Source organism: Sceloporus undulatus, chromosome 6, assembly GCF_019175285.1.
Source record: "Sceloporus undulatus isolate JIND9_A2432 ecotype Alabama chromosome 6, SceUnd_v1.1, whole genome shotgun sequence".
Lineage (NCBI taxonomy): Eukaryota > Metazoa > Chordata > Lepidosauria > Squamata > Phrynosomatidae > Sceloporus > Sceloporus undulatus.
The window spans coordinates 156,219,628-156,235,263 of record NC_056527.1 but is presented as its reverse complement, the minus strand read 5'-3'; the positions used below and the strand labels follow the sequence as shown (position 1 = coordinate 156,235,263).

Below are 15,636 nucleotides of genomic sequence, written 5' to 3'. Positions count from 1 at the left end.
ATCCCAAGCAGCAGATGCTAGGGCACAGCAATGGAGATTTTCAGACGGGAAAAGGACATCTTTCTCTGGTCTTTTCTGTGCAATTGTGGGAAGGACTTTCACACAATGTCACACTTATCCGGACATTGTCCTGTCTGGGAAGCGTGATTAACTGATTGCATGAAAGACTTTCATATGACATTTCACTGATCCTGTCATTGTCCCGTCATTAAAGTGGAATTGTCCTGGCATTTTGTATTAATAGGACTTTGCATGAATACAATTCCACTTCAATGACAGGATAATGACAGGATCAGCACTACATTTTGAAAGGCTTTCACGCCACTACAGTCATGGATAGGATAAGGACAGGAGAGTGATCCCAACCCTGTCCCATCCCCATCTGATAATCTCCAATGTCTGGCTCCTGAATGGTTCTCTTCAGATTCTGGGTCATTTCTTTCCATTATAGTACAGAGATGTGGGCCCTCTGGTCCCTGCTAAGCAAATAAACTAGCCTGCAGCCTTTAAGTGCCTTGGAAGATACTGCCCTACCACCATAAATTTCAGATGCCAGACCAGTCTGCTTTTGCATCTGGAATCAGGATGAAGTGCCATTTTGTTCTTTCTTTTATTGTGCAATAGAATGCATTGCTAGTGGTAGAACTGGGTCCCTAAATAACTTAATTCTACCCAGACTATCCCTGGCCAGCAATCCAATCCAATCCAAGGGACTTCTTGGTAAGATATGTTCAGATGGGTTTGCCTTTGCCTTCCTCTGAGGCTGTCACCCAGGGGGAATCCATGGCCGAGTAGGGATTCGGACCCTGATCTCAAACACCTCAAACACTACACCACACTGGATCTCCCCTTGAAAGATATTCCACTTCCCTGGGGGAGTTCAGGAAAGCTATGGATTTGTAGATCTTGCACGATCTACCTCCTGACTAGATACTTTATATTCTTAAACAGCCCTTATTTCATCTGCACCATATCGAGTCAATTAAAAACGTAGAACACGCTAGAACAAAAATTTCTCATCACCACCAGAAGCAGCTTAAAACTGCTAAGCTGACTGAGGCAAAGGATAAGATGGCAGTTCTCCTATTCCATGTGCAAAAGCTGGACAGATTGGCAACTGGATCTAACCTCAACAATTGGAACAAGACAGTGACGGGCATCCTTTTCAGCAAGTTTAATACTGTAAGGTAGATCTAACTGTGGGGGCTTCACATTTACAGTCATGTACAACTGAATGTGACTAAACTTGCCTTTGCAGCCTGGCAATGCCATCCCCAAAGCATTTCTGGAATACTGAAGATTGGAGCACTGGGAAATGACACCTTCAGCATGTTCCAAGTCACAGAGTGACTTGGGACAAGCAGTTGTGATAGGACCCTTTGGAGACCCTGTCTGTTCTGAAGGCACTCCATAACTGGGAGCATGCTGAAGATGTCATTTCACAGTGCTTCAAACCTGATCTCCAGTGCCCCAGAAATGCTTTGGTTGTGGCATTGCCAGGCTGCAAAGGAAGGTTTTGTCACATTCAATTGTTCATGATTGTAAATGTCAACCCCCCACCACCGCCCCCCGCCCCAGTTAGATTCACCTTACAATATAATACTTGCTGAATAGTTAGATCCACCTTACAATATCATCCTTGCTGAATTTCCCAGGACTCCAATCCCTTGTGCTTCGGGAACAGTCAGGACACTGTCTGGTGTGAAAGTAATTATTATGACATAGCAGATCAATACCTTCTACTGCATCCATGGATAGTGCAAGATAGGATGGATACCCCTCTTCCTTCCTTTCTTTCTTTCTTTCTCCCTCATTTCCCCCCAGTTTACTCAGCAATGCATCACCAGCCAAAAAGACTGCTCTCAGCTGTGCAAAGTGGGGACATTTATTCATAATGCCACCCCCAACAGCAGCCACAGCACAAGGAAGCAGGAAGAGTTTTCTGTACAGTCAGTACTTGGTCCTTTGGAGAAGTGATCAATCTTAGGATTACCGTTACCAATTTGATATTTGACAGCACAGTTCTTGCATTTGTCATCTTTTCAATGGGAAGGGCCTTCAAAAGCTCCTCTCCCCTATTTCCAACAGTGTATGATGTCATTTTCAGTTCATTCTCTTTAAATGTATTTTGCCAGCAACTTCCTTAACGAAGGCATTTCCTGCAATGAAAAAGACACACAGCAGCGTTTGCAAATCATTGAGAGAGGGAGTGAACCAGTCTTCTCCGCTGGTGAGAGAGAAATGTCATGCCATTCTGAACATACCCGATTCCCTCTATTTTGGAAGCCAAGCAGGATTGGGCCTGGTTAGCATTTGGATAAAAGACCACCAGGGAATATCAGGGATCTCCAGATAAGACTAGGAAAGAATCCTTTCTGAAGCAATAGAGATCTACTGGAAGTCAGACTTGACAATCCTGGGTTAGGTGGACCAAGGATCTGACTCAGTATAAGGTAAATGCCTATGTAGGTATCCCACTACCCCTCTGGATAGAGAATCATAGAATCCTAGAGTTGGAAGAGACCACAAGGGCCATCTAATCTAATCCAATCCCCTGCCATGCAACTCAGTTAAAACACTTCAGAGAGATGCCCATCCAACCTCTATTTAAAGATCTACAAAGGTAGAGAATCCACCAGTCTTCAAGGCAATCTATTATACTAATGAAAAGCTCTTATAGTAAAAAGTTCTTCCCAAATGTTTAGTGGAATCCCTTTTCTTGTGATTTGAACCCACTGGTTTGTGTTCTGGTCTCTGGAATAGTCAAAAACAAGCTGGATCCTTCTGAAGTAGACATCTGATGGGCTCTCACCATCACCTGGCTAGGATCTGTCAACTTTTCTTCATCTCAGATCTACTCATCTCCTCCTGTGGATGGCATCAGAGTTGTGATAGTCCCTCTTTGGACTGCAGCACTCAGAATCCCCTGGACACTTTTAAGCTCTAGATAGAAATATCATGAACAGGCCAAGGTTTTGGAGCAATGCATCTGGTCAACAAATAGATGATCACCCTTCCAAGGCCTTTGGGGAGATGGGCTGCCTCATGTTATAAGACTGACCTCATGTTGCTTATGTCAATATTTCCAATTCTGCCTGTATCTTTGCAATGAACCTGCTTAGCCCAGACAGTGACAAGCAATAAGCACAGGATACATAGATGACCACTGAGAGTAGGCAGGTGATCAGAGCTCAGGTAACAAAAGACCTGGAATAGCTCCTGGATCCAAGCATGGGATGAGGGGCATATTCATATTCTTGGATTATAATCACACCCAAACAGGAAGAAGACTGTGTGGAATGTGGAATAGGTGATGCTACCTCTTTGACCTTGTTGAAGCCTCAGTTGGAAAGTCACACAAAACACACAATCCTGCTGTTTTCACTGGAAGGAAAGCTGATTCCGATCAGGTGGAAGAGTTCATGCTATCTCCCCCACCCATGATCCTAGTTCTACTTTCTACAGAAAAACTGTATGTTACATCTGGCTTGGCCATCACATGATAATTTTGCCTTGGAGTAGTAGTTGTAAATGTGTACATGCATGTGCAGGTATGCACACATATATGTGATGAGAGTGAGCAAAAGTGTGTTCATGCAAATGTAAGAGGATCTGTAAGAGGATATCAGAGATGCTGGATTCTCCTCCAAGCTATCTCAGTGCCTTTCATTCATTCATTCAAAGCAATCCATGAACACATTTTAACCTTTGTGTATTGCTTCTCCACCTCCACCTTCAATCATACAGTGCCCACAATCAGAACAGGAGTAAGGTGATATTGTGATACCTCCATCTCACAACACTTCATCGCCAGCGATTGGAGAAAAGGTATGGTTGGTGTTCTGAGAAAAAGAATACCCTTCCAACAGGAATATTGTGGGAAGGGGAAATGTGTGGAACATGAGAATGAAATACATACTGAGCACATTATCCTTTGAAGGGCTCTCACCTGATCCTTGGGTTCACTTTTCCCTTGGTTCCCTTCTAGCAGTCTCCACTGCAGGAGAATTTTAAGAAGTTCTCTCGTCATTAGTTCCTTCATATCTTCCAAGACTGCTGTGACCACTGGGTTCAAGGCCTCAGGGATATTATCGGACTCTGCACTCTCCGGCGATGAAGGCAGCAAATGAGAAGAGCCCAGGGTGCTCTTCTTCCCCATAAAGTGCCCTGAAACAACATTGGGAGTGTAGGGAGAGTAGGAAAGTGTGATGACAAGGCAACACAGATTGGCTTGTAGCTGTTGAGCAACTTCAGAGCAAGGCATCTAAGGAAGCCCACATATCATAACCTAGATGTCTAGAAGCAGATGGGACAGAGATTCAGGGTTCCCCAGACTGTACAACAGTCCCAGTAAATGGCAGGGCTTTCTGTTTCAGGATTTCACACCCTGTGACTGGTGTTTTTGCTCCCACATCCCGTCATGCCCTAAATATACAAGAGGATTGGCCATGTTATGTTTCTGGTTGTGGTGGAGTTTAGCGGTACCCCCAATATTCACATGTGTTTTCAATCCCTCTTTTCTCCCACTTGATCTGGTGTGAGCATGGTTTTCCCCATCCTCTGCCATTCTCTTCATGAACTCAACACCTCCCATCTCCATCTTCCTTCTCCAGAATCACGCTTTCACACATTTTTTGTTACAATAATCTTAAAGCACGTAAACGTAACATTTTAGTCAGTGTCATAGGTGTAAAACCAAAAAAAGAAAGGAGGGAAGGGGAGAGAACGTTTGAGTGTAGTAACCAGAAATGTAATGAAGGAATGAAGATCAGTGAAAAACGATTGCGACAAAGGTCATGTCCCTTTTTCAAATGTCTTCCATTCAAAAGTACAGCAGGAAGAACTGAGACAATAGATATGGATGTGTGATACTTACCATGAAAGAGCCACAACAAGTCTGTAACTCCCTCTAAACTATGCATTTGTACAGTTTGTTGTGGTCTTATCCTTGCAATGTTGTAACCCGCCTTGACTGTGAGGAGAGGTGGATAAGAAATAATAATAATAATAATAATAATAATAATAATAATAATGTGCCTGCTACTGTTCCCACAAAGTGTTTTTGAAGGTTGGGCTTATTGTTAGCAATTAAATTCTCATTCTCTTGTGTTTGGTTGTATAGTTTGTGATATTTACTCCACCCTGTATCAGAAATTCCCAGGACAGGGAGAGAAAAACCCTGAAGTGGGTTTTAAAAGTTGTGGCTAGTACTGGACATTCACAAGAAATATACTGAAACAGAAAGAAGGTTATAAATATCAGAAAGAAAATGAATACTGCAGCAATAACTCCAACCAAATATTGAGGCTTTAGGCCAGTCTGGAAGAGACCTCAGTAGGCTGAGGGACCAGCAATGCCAGCAGAACAGGTCCAAGGACAACTAGAGAACCAGAGACCCCAGATCCTGATAGTCTAAGCACAGATCAACACTGGGACAGTACATCTTCCTCCAAGATCCCTAAAACCTATATGCCCATACTGGCCGCATACTCAATGGTTACTCCTTAAGAGAAAGAGGAGTACTAGTAGGTGAAGCCTGGGAAGAACAGTCATTGCAAAATGGAAGAGAAGGCCTTAGTGTAGACCTGGATGTTGGCAGAGCGAGGTGCTGTTAAGCTCCCTCATTTGGAGCTCTCTCCAGCTCTGCTAAACCCCTTCTTGCTAAGCCTGAACTTGACACTAGATCCTCCATGTTGATGTCACCGAGGTCTATTCATGTGTGACTCATTGGCCAAAAACCTGTATCAACTTAATGGACCATAAAGTGTAAAGCTCTACCAGGTGTTAACTCTACCCTTTCCCCGTGCACATCACCTGCCTCCTATTCACTTGGGTGCTAGCGGTCATAAATTGTCTCCAGGCTGTGGCTGTGGGTAGAGGTGCCTAGACACTGTCTGGCTATGTTTCTTCAGAAGGATGCATGGATGAATCCTCTTTCTTGGCTTCTGGAGAGCGCCTGAAAGATCCAGATGGATACCTGCTTCTTTGAGTACCCAGCTGCAAAAACAGCTTCTTCTGCCCTCCCCCAGCCATTAAATGGCTCTGGAACAGTGCCCAAGTGGCAGGGAAGGAGGTAATGTAGCCAAGTTGCCATGAAGGTGCTGGATATTTCCATCTATAATAACTATAAAAGAACATATACTGGTGTAATTTTACATTACACTGGCATATGTTGCTAACAGAATTCCAAATATGAATCCCACGCTCTGAACTAGAATGCCTATCAAATCCAAGCCACGCTTCATCTTTTTATGGGTCATGAACCTCTGAAAATCTGATGAAATAGATGAAACGCCTGTCCAGAAAAATAAGAGATTTAGACACAATTTTCAAATCACCCTGAAGGAAATCAAAGGAATTGTTTAAATAGGGGCAATGTGAGTAATAAAATGGCTTCTTTCTGATAAGGTGAAGGGCAGAAGGAGGAAACTGAAGTGTGACCAACCTTAGCATGGTCAAGGAAATGCCGCTACAAAAGAAATCAAGGAAACAAATATAATACATTTACATTCTTCGACCTGGACTATTATTAGGCATTCTTTTTTTAAAGTCATTTCAGAATCTTAGAACTGAGACAAAATGGCAGTTCTTGGTAAATAATTGCTAAGTCCTTGGTAAAATAATTATTTACTGCAAGTAATAAAACATTAATTTTCCAGAGTAGGCTAAGGCATACAAATTAAGTAGAGTATATCATTGCAAAACTAACTAGAGCTATAACCTGCTTCTTGAAACTGTATGTTAAACATTACCCATAATTGGATTGGCAGTGAGTGACGTTAGGGAAACATATGACAGAGGATTTGCAAACCAGAATTTGATAGCAAAACTCTCCTCTAACAGTTCCCATCTGGATTCATTTCAACTCTAGTGCTAAACATTTAATCTAGAAATGCAATTGCTGCATTAGATATGCTTTTGACACACATGTAATGAATGAATACAGCATCCTAATACATGGTTTTGGGCCATACATTTCCCTAGAGACCATGCCAAGTGTATTGCTAGAAAAGGCTGAGCATAAAAATCGCATCTAATGGTGGCTAGTAGTTATTGCTAAATCTATTCCAGGCATTAGTCCAAACTTTCAAGGAACTATCCAACTTCCCGTACTCTACCCCAAATAGGTTCATCATCATCATTGTTGTTGTTGCTGATGTTGTTGTGTGCCTTCAAGTCATTGCTGACCTATGGCGACACAAAGGAGAACCTATGACAGAGTTTTCTGAGGCTGAAAGTGTGCGATTTGCCCATGGTCACTCAGCGGGTTTCCATAATGCCTCTAAAGTTCATATTAAAACATTAAATAAACTGCTGCATTCAGTCTACTATCAGACTCCGCTCCTGAATTTTAACATGTTAAAAAATATCTCCTTCAACAGTTTTAATTCAAATATATATTACTACAGATGCCTGGAAATAAAGATGATTTGATGGTTTTATTTTCTTTGCTCTTTCTCTCTCTTACATACAGTATCATTTAACTCTTCTTTTTTCCTGTATGTTCTCTTTCCCTCTATTTTTTTATTCATGCTTTCTTGCTTATTTTATTATTTGTGAGCATATGGAAGAATGAATAGTGACTGGATATACATGTTATATAATTATATATTAGAGAGAGAGAGAGAGAGAGAGAGAGGCAGCATGGTGTAGTGGTTTGAACATCAGATTATGACTCTGGAGACCAGGGATCCAGTCTCCACTTGACCATGAAAACTCATTGGGTGTCCTTGGGCAAGTCACACTCTCTCAGCCTCAGAGGATGGCAATGGCAAGACCCATCGGAAGAAACGTGCCCAGAAAATCCTGTGATACATCCACCTTGGGGTCGCCATGCATTGGAAATGACCATTGAAAACTGGATTGAAAGGCAGAGTGGATTCACCACTGAGATGGGAATGACCAGCTCCAGGTCTTAATGCCACCAAATCCTCAGATAGGTTTAATGGCTGGGGATCAATCTGTTGGGTAAAAAGTGTCAGAAAGGATGTGCCAACCGAACCAGTCCCTTTTGAATCTATGGGAGAAAGGGGTGATAGTTGACTTAGTTTAGTGGATTATTCATTTATTCATTCATTTATTTAAAAATACAAATACAAAATAAATCACAATGATATGTGTATTGAGTAAGCTTGGCGCTTTCACAAAATAGAGATAAACAATAAAAGACTTCCTTATATATAATGTTTGTTTCAACCAAGGAGGGATTATTTTGTTATATTAATGAATCTCGCTTTAAATTCTTAAAAGCAAAAAGTAATACCAGGTTCAGTGTGTAGCTGACGCTTTCTCTAACATGCCTCTGAATGTGATGCTTCATGCTCTTTGTAGATCTCTCTTTTGTTTTCCTAGAACATTTGCTTATGGTACTCTTTGCCTCCCTACAAAAGATTCCTCTGTAAACTACAACACATTTACTTCTTCTTGTCTTAATTTTACAAACCGAGGAAAGAATACGGAAGAGATGATGAATACAATGAATAATTTTTTATATATGTCTCTTATTGAATTTGTTTTTCTAATCTTACACATCTTGTAGTCTAGCCTTATTTTAACTTTGTTTGTCCAGCTGATAATACCTACATTTCTTTTCTTACTGGTTTGTTTCAAACCACTATTGGTTAACATTATGGTTTACTTAATTAAATGATAACCTCAAATGGTCGCCGTTCTTTCCCCTTACAGTCGTGGATTATTCCCTTTACCTAAACTGCAAACAAATGCATTATTATGTGGTACATTTTTCTTTTCCTGTTTGGAGGTTTTTAAAGCCATTCATTGAATGGCAAACACTGTGGTGCCTTCAGCACCGGGAGAGAGGACAGCTCCAGATACATTCTGATTTAGGAAATCCAGTCTATCCTAGGGTTTTCTAGGCAACTTTCTTCAGAGGCGGTTTGCCACTGCCATCCTCTAAGGCCAAGAGAGTGTGACTTGCACCCTGGGCAAACCCAGTGGGTTTCATGGCTGAGTGGAGATTCGAACCCTGTTCTCCAGAGTTGAAGTCCAACCCTCAAACCAAACTGGCTCTCATTAATTCTGTTTAAAACTGCTCTTTATTTGGAACCATATGGACTCTCACCTTATTTTGAAGGGAAGGGCTTCAAATACCTCAAATGCAGAAGGTGCCAAGTTCAATTCCTGGCATCGTGGAAAGATACCTGTCTGAAATTGTGGAGAACCCATCACCCAACAACATTGAGCTCTCTGCCAAGAGACTGACTTAAAATAAGACATTTTCCTACAGTAGTGGTTCCCAAATTTTCTGTTTCCTAAGAAATGTTTGACTACTGTTTGCACCCGCTACAAAAGCAATGCTACCTTTGAAGAGGAAGAAGTCTGATTTTCTAATTTTCGAACCACACATGGAACCGTGAGCAAACGGAACTTTACAAAATAAGCTTTTAACTCATTGCATAATCTGCAAATCGAATTTGTTCCAAAAATAAATGGAGTGATGACTCCCGACTTGTCACTCTGTCACACACCCCTGAGATATCATCTTGCATTGGGAACCCCTGCCCTAGGCTGCATCTGCACTGCAGAAATAACCCAGTTTGACCCCACTTGTTGGACTGCCTTGGCTCAATGCTAGGAATCCTGGGATTTGTAGTTTGTGGTGGCACCAGACTTCTCTGACAGAGGCGGCTAAATGTCTCGCACAACTAGAGATCCCTAGAATCAATAGCATCGAGTGGCATGTGAAAGTGGTGTCAGGCTCAGGGTGACCACATGTCCTCCTTTTCCCAGACATGTCTTCCATTCCCACCTTCTGTCCAGGAGGAATTCCAATACATCCTCCATTTGGAGCAGGACTAAGCAGCATGGATGTATTATTATTATTATTATTATTTGCTATTATTTATGTATTACTATTATTATTATTATCCCACTATTCTCCCAACACTGGGACTCCAGGTGGTTTACATTAAAAAACCAGTACAATTAAAAGTGTACAAAAATAGTACATTAAAATAGAACTAAATTATTACAATAATTCATTTTTACATATTACAGTAGCAAATACTTTAAATAATAATAATAATAATAATAATAATAATAATAATAATAATAATAATAATATAAAAATGATTAAAATACATTAAAACAGTTTACACCCCTAGGAGTGTTTTTAGCTATTATTTGGTCACAGCCGATCATTTGTAGAATTAAATTACTACAATAATTCAAACAAATGACAGATTAAAACAGCAAACACTTTTAAAAAGATAAAAATGTTGCTTTGTTCTTAAGAATAAATAGACATATATTAGGAATTGTAAAAAGGATAGATCTGGTGGTTTTTTTTTTTTTTGTGTTATTTCCTTTAGACTAAGAAAGCAAATGGAAGTCTAAGAATAACTAATATACAAAGTACAAGTAATATAAAGATTTTTAAGAATTGAATGTAAGCTAGGATAAGAACTATGCATGAATGTACGTTTATAATTTTAATGAAATAAACTAATAAAAAAAGATTAAAATGTTTAAGACACATTAAAACAGTTTACACCTCGCGGAGTGTTTGTAGCTATTATTTGGTCAAGGCTAACCATTCCCCCTTTAAATATCCTACATTTTTGCAGAGCCTTGTCCCTCTTGGTGGTTATGATCTTTGACCTGGTGTCAAAGTGGATTAACTCTGTAGTGTGGATGCAGCCCTGGAGTGGCTTCCAAAGTACCTGTTGCCCAGAGGTTTTCCCTGAGACGGATGGGTCCATTCCTCTTGTCGCCAAGAGAGGGTGAGGGGATGCTGGTGGTGGTGCTGAAGAGGATCAGGTAAGCCAGGCTGGCGATCTGGAGGATCTTGGAGGACTGAACACCCCTGGCCATGGCTTCCTTCGGGTCCGCTGGCTGGAGGATGTTCCACTGTCAGAAAGATGCTCCCTGCTTTACCTCGTCTGGCCACCAGAGGGCGCCGCTCCTCACCTCTACTCCAAGCCCTTGCCTTGTATCACCTACCTTCCCTTCTAGTCCTCTGCCTTAAGTAGCCCAGATTTTGGGAGGGTTTTTTTTTTGGGGGGGGGGGGGTGTCATGGTCCAATAAGGACAGACGTCTTTTCAAAGAGACCACCCAGATGATGGTGATGATGATGATTTATTTATATAGTGCCACCAATCTACATGGCACTTTGCAACTATAGTAAAACATCGATAAATACTTCAGTGTAAAATACAGTACTAAAAAGCAATTTCAAAGACATAGCTGTGTTAGTCTGTAGAACCAGTACAGAGAGAGATATTTTAGCACCTCTGAGACTGAAAGAAAGAAGTTGAATTCAAAAATATAACTGTGTTGGTCTCTATAATCAGTACACAGAGAGATCTTGTAGCACCCTTGAGATGAACTGAAAGAAAGAAAGAAAGTGGCAGCATGAGCTTTCGTAGACTTTCGTCTACTTCATCAGATTTAGTATACTGTATACTGTATTATATTGTACTATACTGTGGTATATTTAGATATAGCCCTGTTGGTCTGTAGAATCAGTACGCAGAGAGATCTTGTAGCACTTTGAGACTAACTAAAGATGTTGAATTCAAAGATATAGCTGTGAAGACCTTTGCATCTCCGACATTTATTTCCATTAGTTCCATTTTTAATCCTAGCCAGTTTTGCAGGTGTTAAATGCCCTTTTGGTGGATTTTTGCTGTTACTGGAATTGCTATAGGGCCAAGACGGCTACTCCTGGATGTTGATCATAGGGTTTTCTTGGCAAGAGTGTTCAGAGGGGGGCTGCTGGGTCCACTCTCTGAGGCTGAGAGAACACATTTTGCCCAGAAGACCCCATGATAGGTTCGCCTTCAAGTCACCATAAGTCAGAAATGACTTGAAGGCACACAACAACAGTTTCATACATCAGTGCTTCTTAGGCTATCTTATGTGGAAGACTTGCTAATACTGTATTCCTTTCCCATTAATGTGTCTTGGGCTGGAGCCATGTTTCCTATGGCTACTATTGTTTCTTTCCTTCTTGGAAACGTACCAGGAAGAGAAAGCCAATGGTGGAGGACCAACTCTAGTGCAAGGGTTACCACATTTAACAGCTCTGCCATGCATCTATGAATAATAATAATAATAATAATAATAATTTATATCCTGCTCCTCTGGACGATTGAAGCGGCTTGCATTAAAATAAACCAATAAAATACAATATCAATAAAATATCATATAATAACATTATAACCCTACCCCTCCCATCAGTAATAAAAATACAATTCAATTATCAATTATTTAAAAATAATTAAATACTTAACAATTAATAACAATAACCATAGCAGAGGCAACTAGGCGATTGTCAACCATCAGTCACAGATTGTTAGGGTATTGCTCTTACTCTGGAAAGGCCTGCCAGAAGAGAGGTGTCTTGACTGCCTTTTTGACGCAATCCAGACTAGTGATACATCGAATCTCCTCCGGCAGCCCATGCCATATTTTGGGAGCGGCAGGCGAGAAGGTCCTCTGAGTAACTGCAGCCAGCCTAATCTTAGCTGATTGCAGTAGGTTTTAATTTGAGGACCTCAAATGTGCGGGGAAGATTGTATGGGAGAAGGTGATCCTCTAGGTAGAGTGGACCCAAGCCATGAAGGGCTTCATAGGAGTTTATCAGACAAGGGAAATTGGAAGTATAATCCAATGGCAATCTGAACACAATCATGGGGTTTAACGTTATTGCGTGATAGAGTACCACATGCAATTTCGGGCAATGGGAAGTCAGTCCGAATGCCATCATGGGGTTTCACACTAGTGTGTGATAGACTACCACATGCAGTTTCAGGCAATGGTAAGCTACTTTCGGGCAATGGGAAGTCAGTTCGAATGCAATTCAAATTCACGTAAATTCACTGAACTAGTGAATTCACATGAATGCGTTCTGACCCCACTTTCTTTTCATTCAAAATTAAGAGAAATTCCTCCCTTGTGATAAACTCTATAGGTTATACCAACACCTTGTACTGAGCCCGGAAATTAATAGGCAGCCAGTGAAGGGATTTTAAATATTGGTGTAATATGGTCACCTCTAGATCTTCCAGTGACCATCCTGGCTGCCATGCATTGCACAATGTTTGTTGTATCTCATGGTAACAAAACAGTTAGTAGCTTCCAAATTCACTTGCAAATGTAGTTAATGTCCTGGATATTGGACAAGAAGATGGGTAGGAAGGTTCTTTTAATGATGTAATTTTCTAAATTTTAAAATGGCAAAAAAGAATATTTTTTTTAAAAGACTTCATAGCCCTGCTTAAAAATTATACAGATGTGGAGAGATAGAAATTTGAGTTGCTTCAAAACCAAGCTGAAATCTCCAAGGAACTAAATGCTTTATACGCTTTGCCTTCTGGTAAATGGCATTGTCTGAAGGAATACACTCAGCAGCTGCAGAGTCAAAAGCTGCTAGACACTGTGAAGACAGAAAAGAAAAACCAAGATTGCATTATTCATTCTTACAGCTTGTTCTGCAAGCAAAAAGGACTGTCAACATTGGGGGATTACGGTCCAAGATTTGAGGATGTGCCAAGTCTGGGCCTTTGCTAAGCACTTACTCGTAGGTGGATTTTTGGTTGCTGTTGTCCTGTTGTTTTGTGAAAGGGCCAAAGCCGTAGAAAAGTTCATAGCAAAGATGTGCAGAGAGTGGGATTAACTGGTACCAATTACAGGATGCCTAAAGGAGGCAGCAGGCAGCCTTCCATTCCCAGGGGCAATTACTGGACGCATCCAAGCATTTCTGATGAGATGCAGCAGGGTGGCACAATAAGATTACCTGGGAGGAAAACAAGAGACCCTGTTACATTAAATAACATGGAGAACTGAAATAGTCCTACACAGTGGCAAATTTGGGGTGGATTTGCTTGAATAGGAGGAGGACTGAAGCCCAAAAGCAGTGTCTGATTTTGCAAGCAAAGAAATCTCAGATTTAGTCTCCAGCATCTCCAGCAAGGACCAAAAGGCTCCTTGTTCATGTCATTCATTCATATCCTGCCTTTCTCCCAATAATGGACTCAAAGTAGTTTACATATTTTAAAACAATGCAAATTCTAATTTTTTGTGAGTTTTTCAGGCTCTGTGGCCAAGTTCTAGAAGAGTTTATTCCTGACGTTTCGCCAGCATCTGTGGCTGGCATCTTCAGAGAAATTATGTTGTATGTTACTTTCATTTCTGGGTTGTCTTTGGCTACTGAAAACTAGGATAGCTTGAGAGCTGGACACTGGAAGAGCAGTATTCCGATCCCCACTTCGTAATAGAAACCCATTGAGTGACCCTGAACAAATCACATTCTCTCAGCCTCAGAGGAAGGCAAGGGCAAACCTCCTCTGAACAAATTCTGCCAAGTAAACCCCGTAATAGGGTTGCTGTAAGTCTGAAATGATTCACAGGCATACAACAGAGATCCACGTACAGTTTGCCTGTTGAAGGGATGGCAGAGGTGTGTTTTGCTATCTGCTTCTCCTGGAAGTGCCAGTTTAAAATTTTGCATGGGTTTTGTCTCTTTGTTCTTTGAAAGGGGCACAGGGCTTGGAGGAGTCTGAGGAGGCTGCATGTGGCCCTAGAGCCTGTTTCCCTGACCCAGCTGCGAAGGAACGTCTTGGGCTTTATGTAGGATGGGAGGTAGGGAGGGCTGAAACTTCAGCTATAATCAGCACCTTAAATAAAACATCACACATAGTAGTGTTCTAATTCACTAGTGCTCATTTTGTTTTTTAAAGAGGGCTCAGACTTTTGAATTGTTCTTTCTAACTGGTTGCCAATACCAAACTCCCCTTTTATTCTCTGTCCAGTGTTTTGCAGCTCTGCATCAGATCGGCAATAGACATGACCACAGGTTTTGATGGATTCCACACCGATCTTCCAACCCCTGCATAATAAAGACTTAATCCAGTTTGGCATTCTGTTTAAACTGACTCTGTTGCCAAGCAAGACCAATAATAACCAGAAATCACCAAACACCCATTTTTTCAGTTGATGGATGAAGCCAGCAAAGCAAGCAACTTACTATAAAAATCGGCATTTTTGCAGTTAAGCTGTCTGCATGAATCACATAATTTTGTGCTTATTGCAGGACCTGGTGTGTGTGTGTATATATATTATCAGAGGGCATAGAGCGCTCCAGAGTGTTTGAACATGGGACTACAACTCTGGAGACCAGGGTCTGAATCTCCATCAGCCATGGAAACTCACTGGGAGACCTTGGGAGTCACATCCTCTCAACCTCAGAAGGCGGCAAAGGTAAACCCTCTCTGAACAAGTCTTGCCAAGAAAACCACATGATAGGTTTGCCTTAGGGTTGCCGAAAGTCACTAACAACATGAAGGCATACAATAACAAATAGGAAGTTCACTGGTGGAACTACATAGGCCTTTGGTCTGATCCAGCAGCACATTTCTTAGGTTTTTAAGATCCTGGGGAGAAGTTGTAAGGTTGGCAGACAAAGATGCACTGCATTTCTCCTTCTCCCTTCTTTTTGCATGGAGAATCTGCTCTAGACTTCTCATTATAAGTTAAATCTTTCATTATTAAAAAAAGAGGCTTATTTCCCAGCTACTGACTTGTGCCTGTGTATAGAAAACTCAGCATTTGTAGTGTAACTAAGGTGTTAATTAGCAATCCTTTCATCAGTGGAGAAAAGAAAAATGCACAAG

At 41.1% G+C, this 15,636-nt stretch overlaps 2 protein-coding genes across 6 annotated transcripts in view; both read right to left on the bottom strand.

Moving 5' to 3' along the window:
- Positions 1–15,636, bottom strand: part of PATL2 (PAT1 homolog 2) — a 741,315-nt gene that overhangs the window by 183,002 nt on the left and 542,677 nt on the right. The window lies entirely within an intron of this gene.
- Positions 1,935–10,996, bottom strand: LOC121934805 (neuromedin-B-like). The gene is made up of 3 exons (XM_042475674.1): positions 10,683–10,996; positions 3,950–4,167; positions 1,935–2,159 (listed from the first exon to the last, which is right to left on the bottom strand). Exons 1-3 carry the CDS (start codon positions 10,831–10,833, stop codon positions 2,118–2,120), a joined length of 411 nt encoding a protein of 136 aa, XP_042331608.1. The 5' UTR covers positions 10,834–10,996; the 3' UTR covers positions 1,935–2,117.

What these genes read in the sequence shown, in the direction of transcription:
- LOC121934805 (XM_042475674.1), bottom strand. Translation starts at nt 10,833, where the DNA reads ATGGCCAGGGGTGTTCAGTCCTCCAAGATCCTCCAGATCGCCAGCCTG. An exon ending in GGAAAACCTCTGGGCAACAG is followed by an intron (nt 4,168 to 10,682) that starts GTACTTTGGAAG and finishes ATGTTGTTTCAG; the next exon opens with GGCACTTTATGGGGAAGAAG. An exon ending in AAAGTGAACCCAAGGATCAG is followed by an intron (nt 2,160 to 3,949) that starts GTGAGAGCCCTT and finishes TTTTCATTGCAG; the next exon opens with GAAATGCCTTCGTTAAGGAA.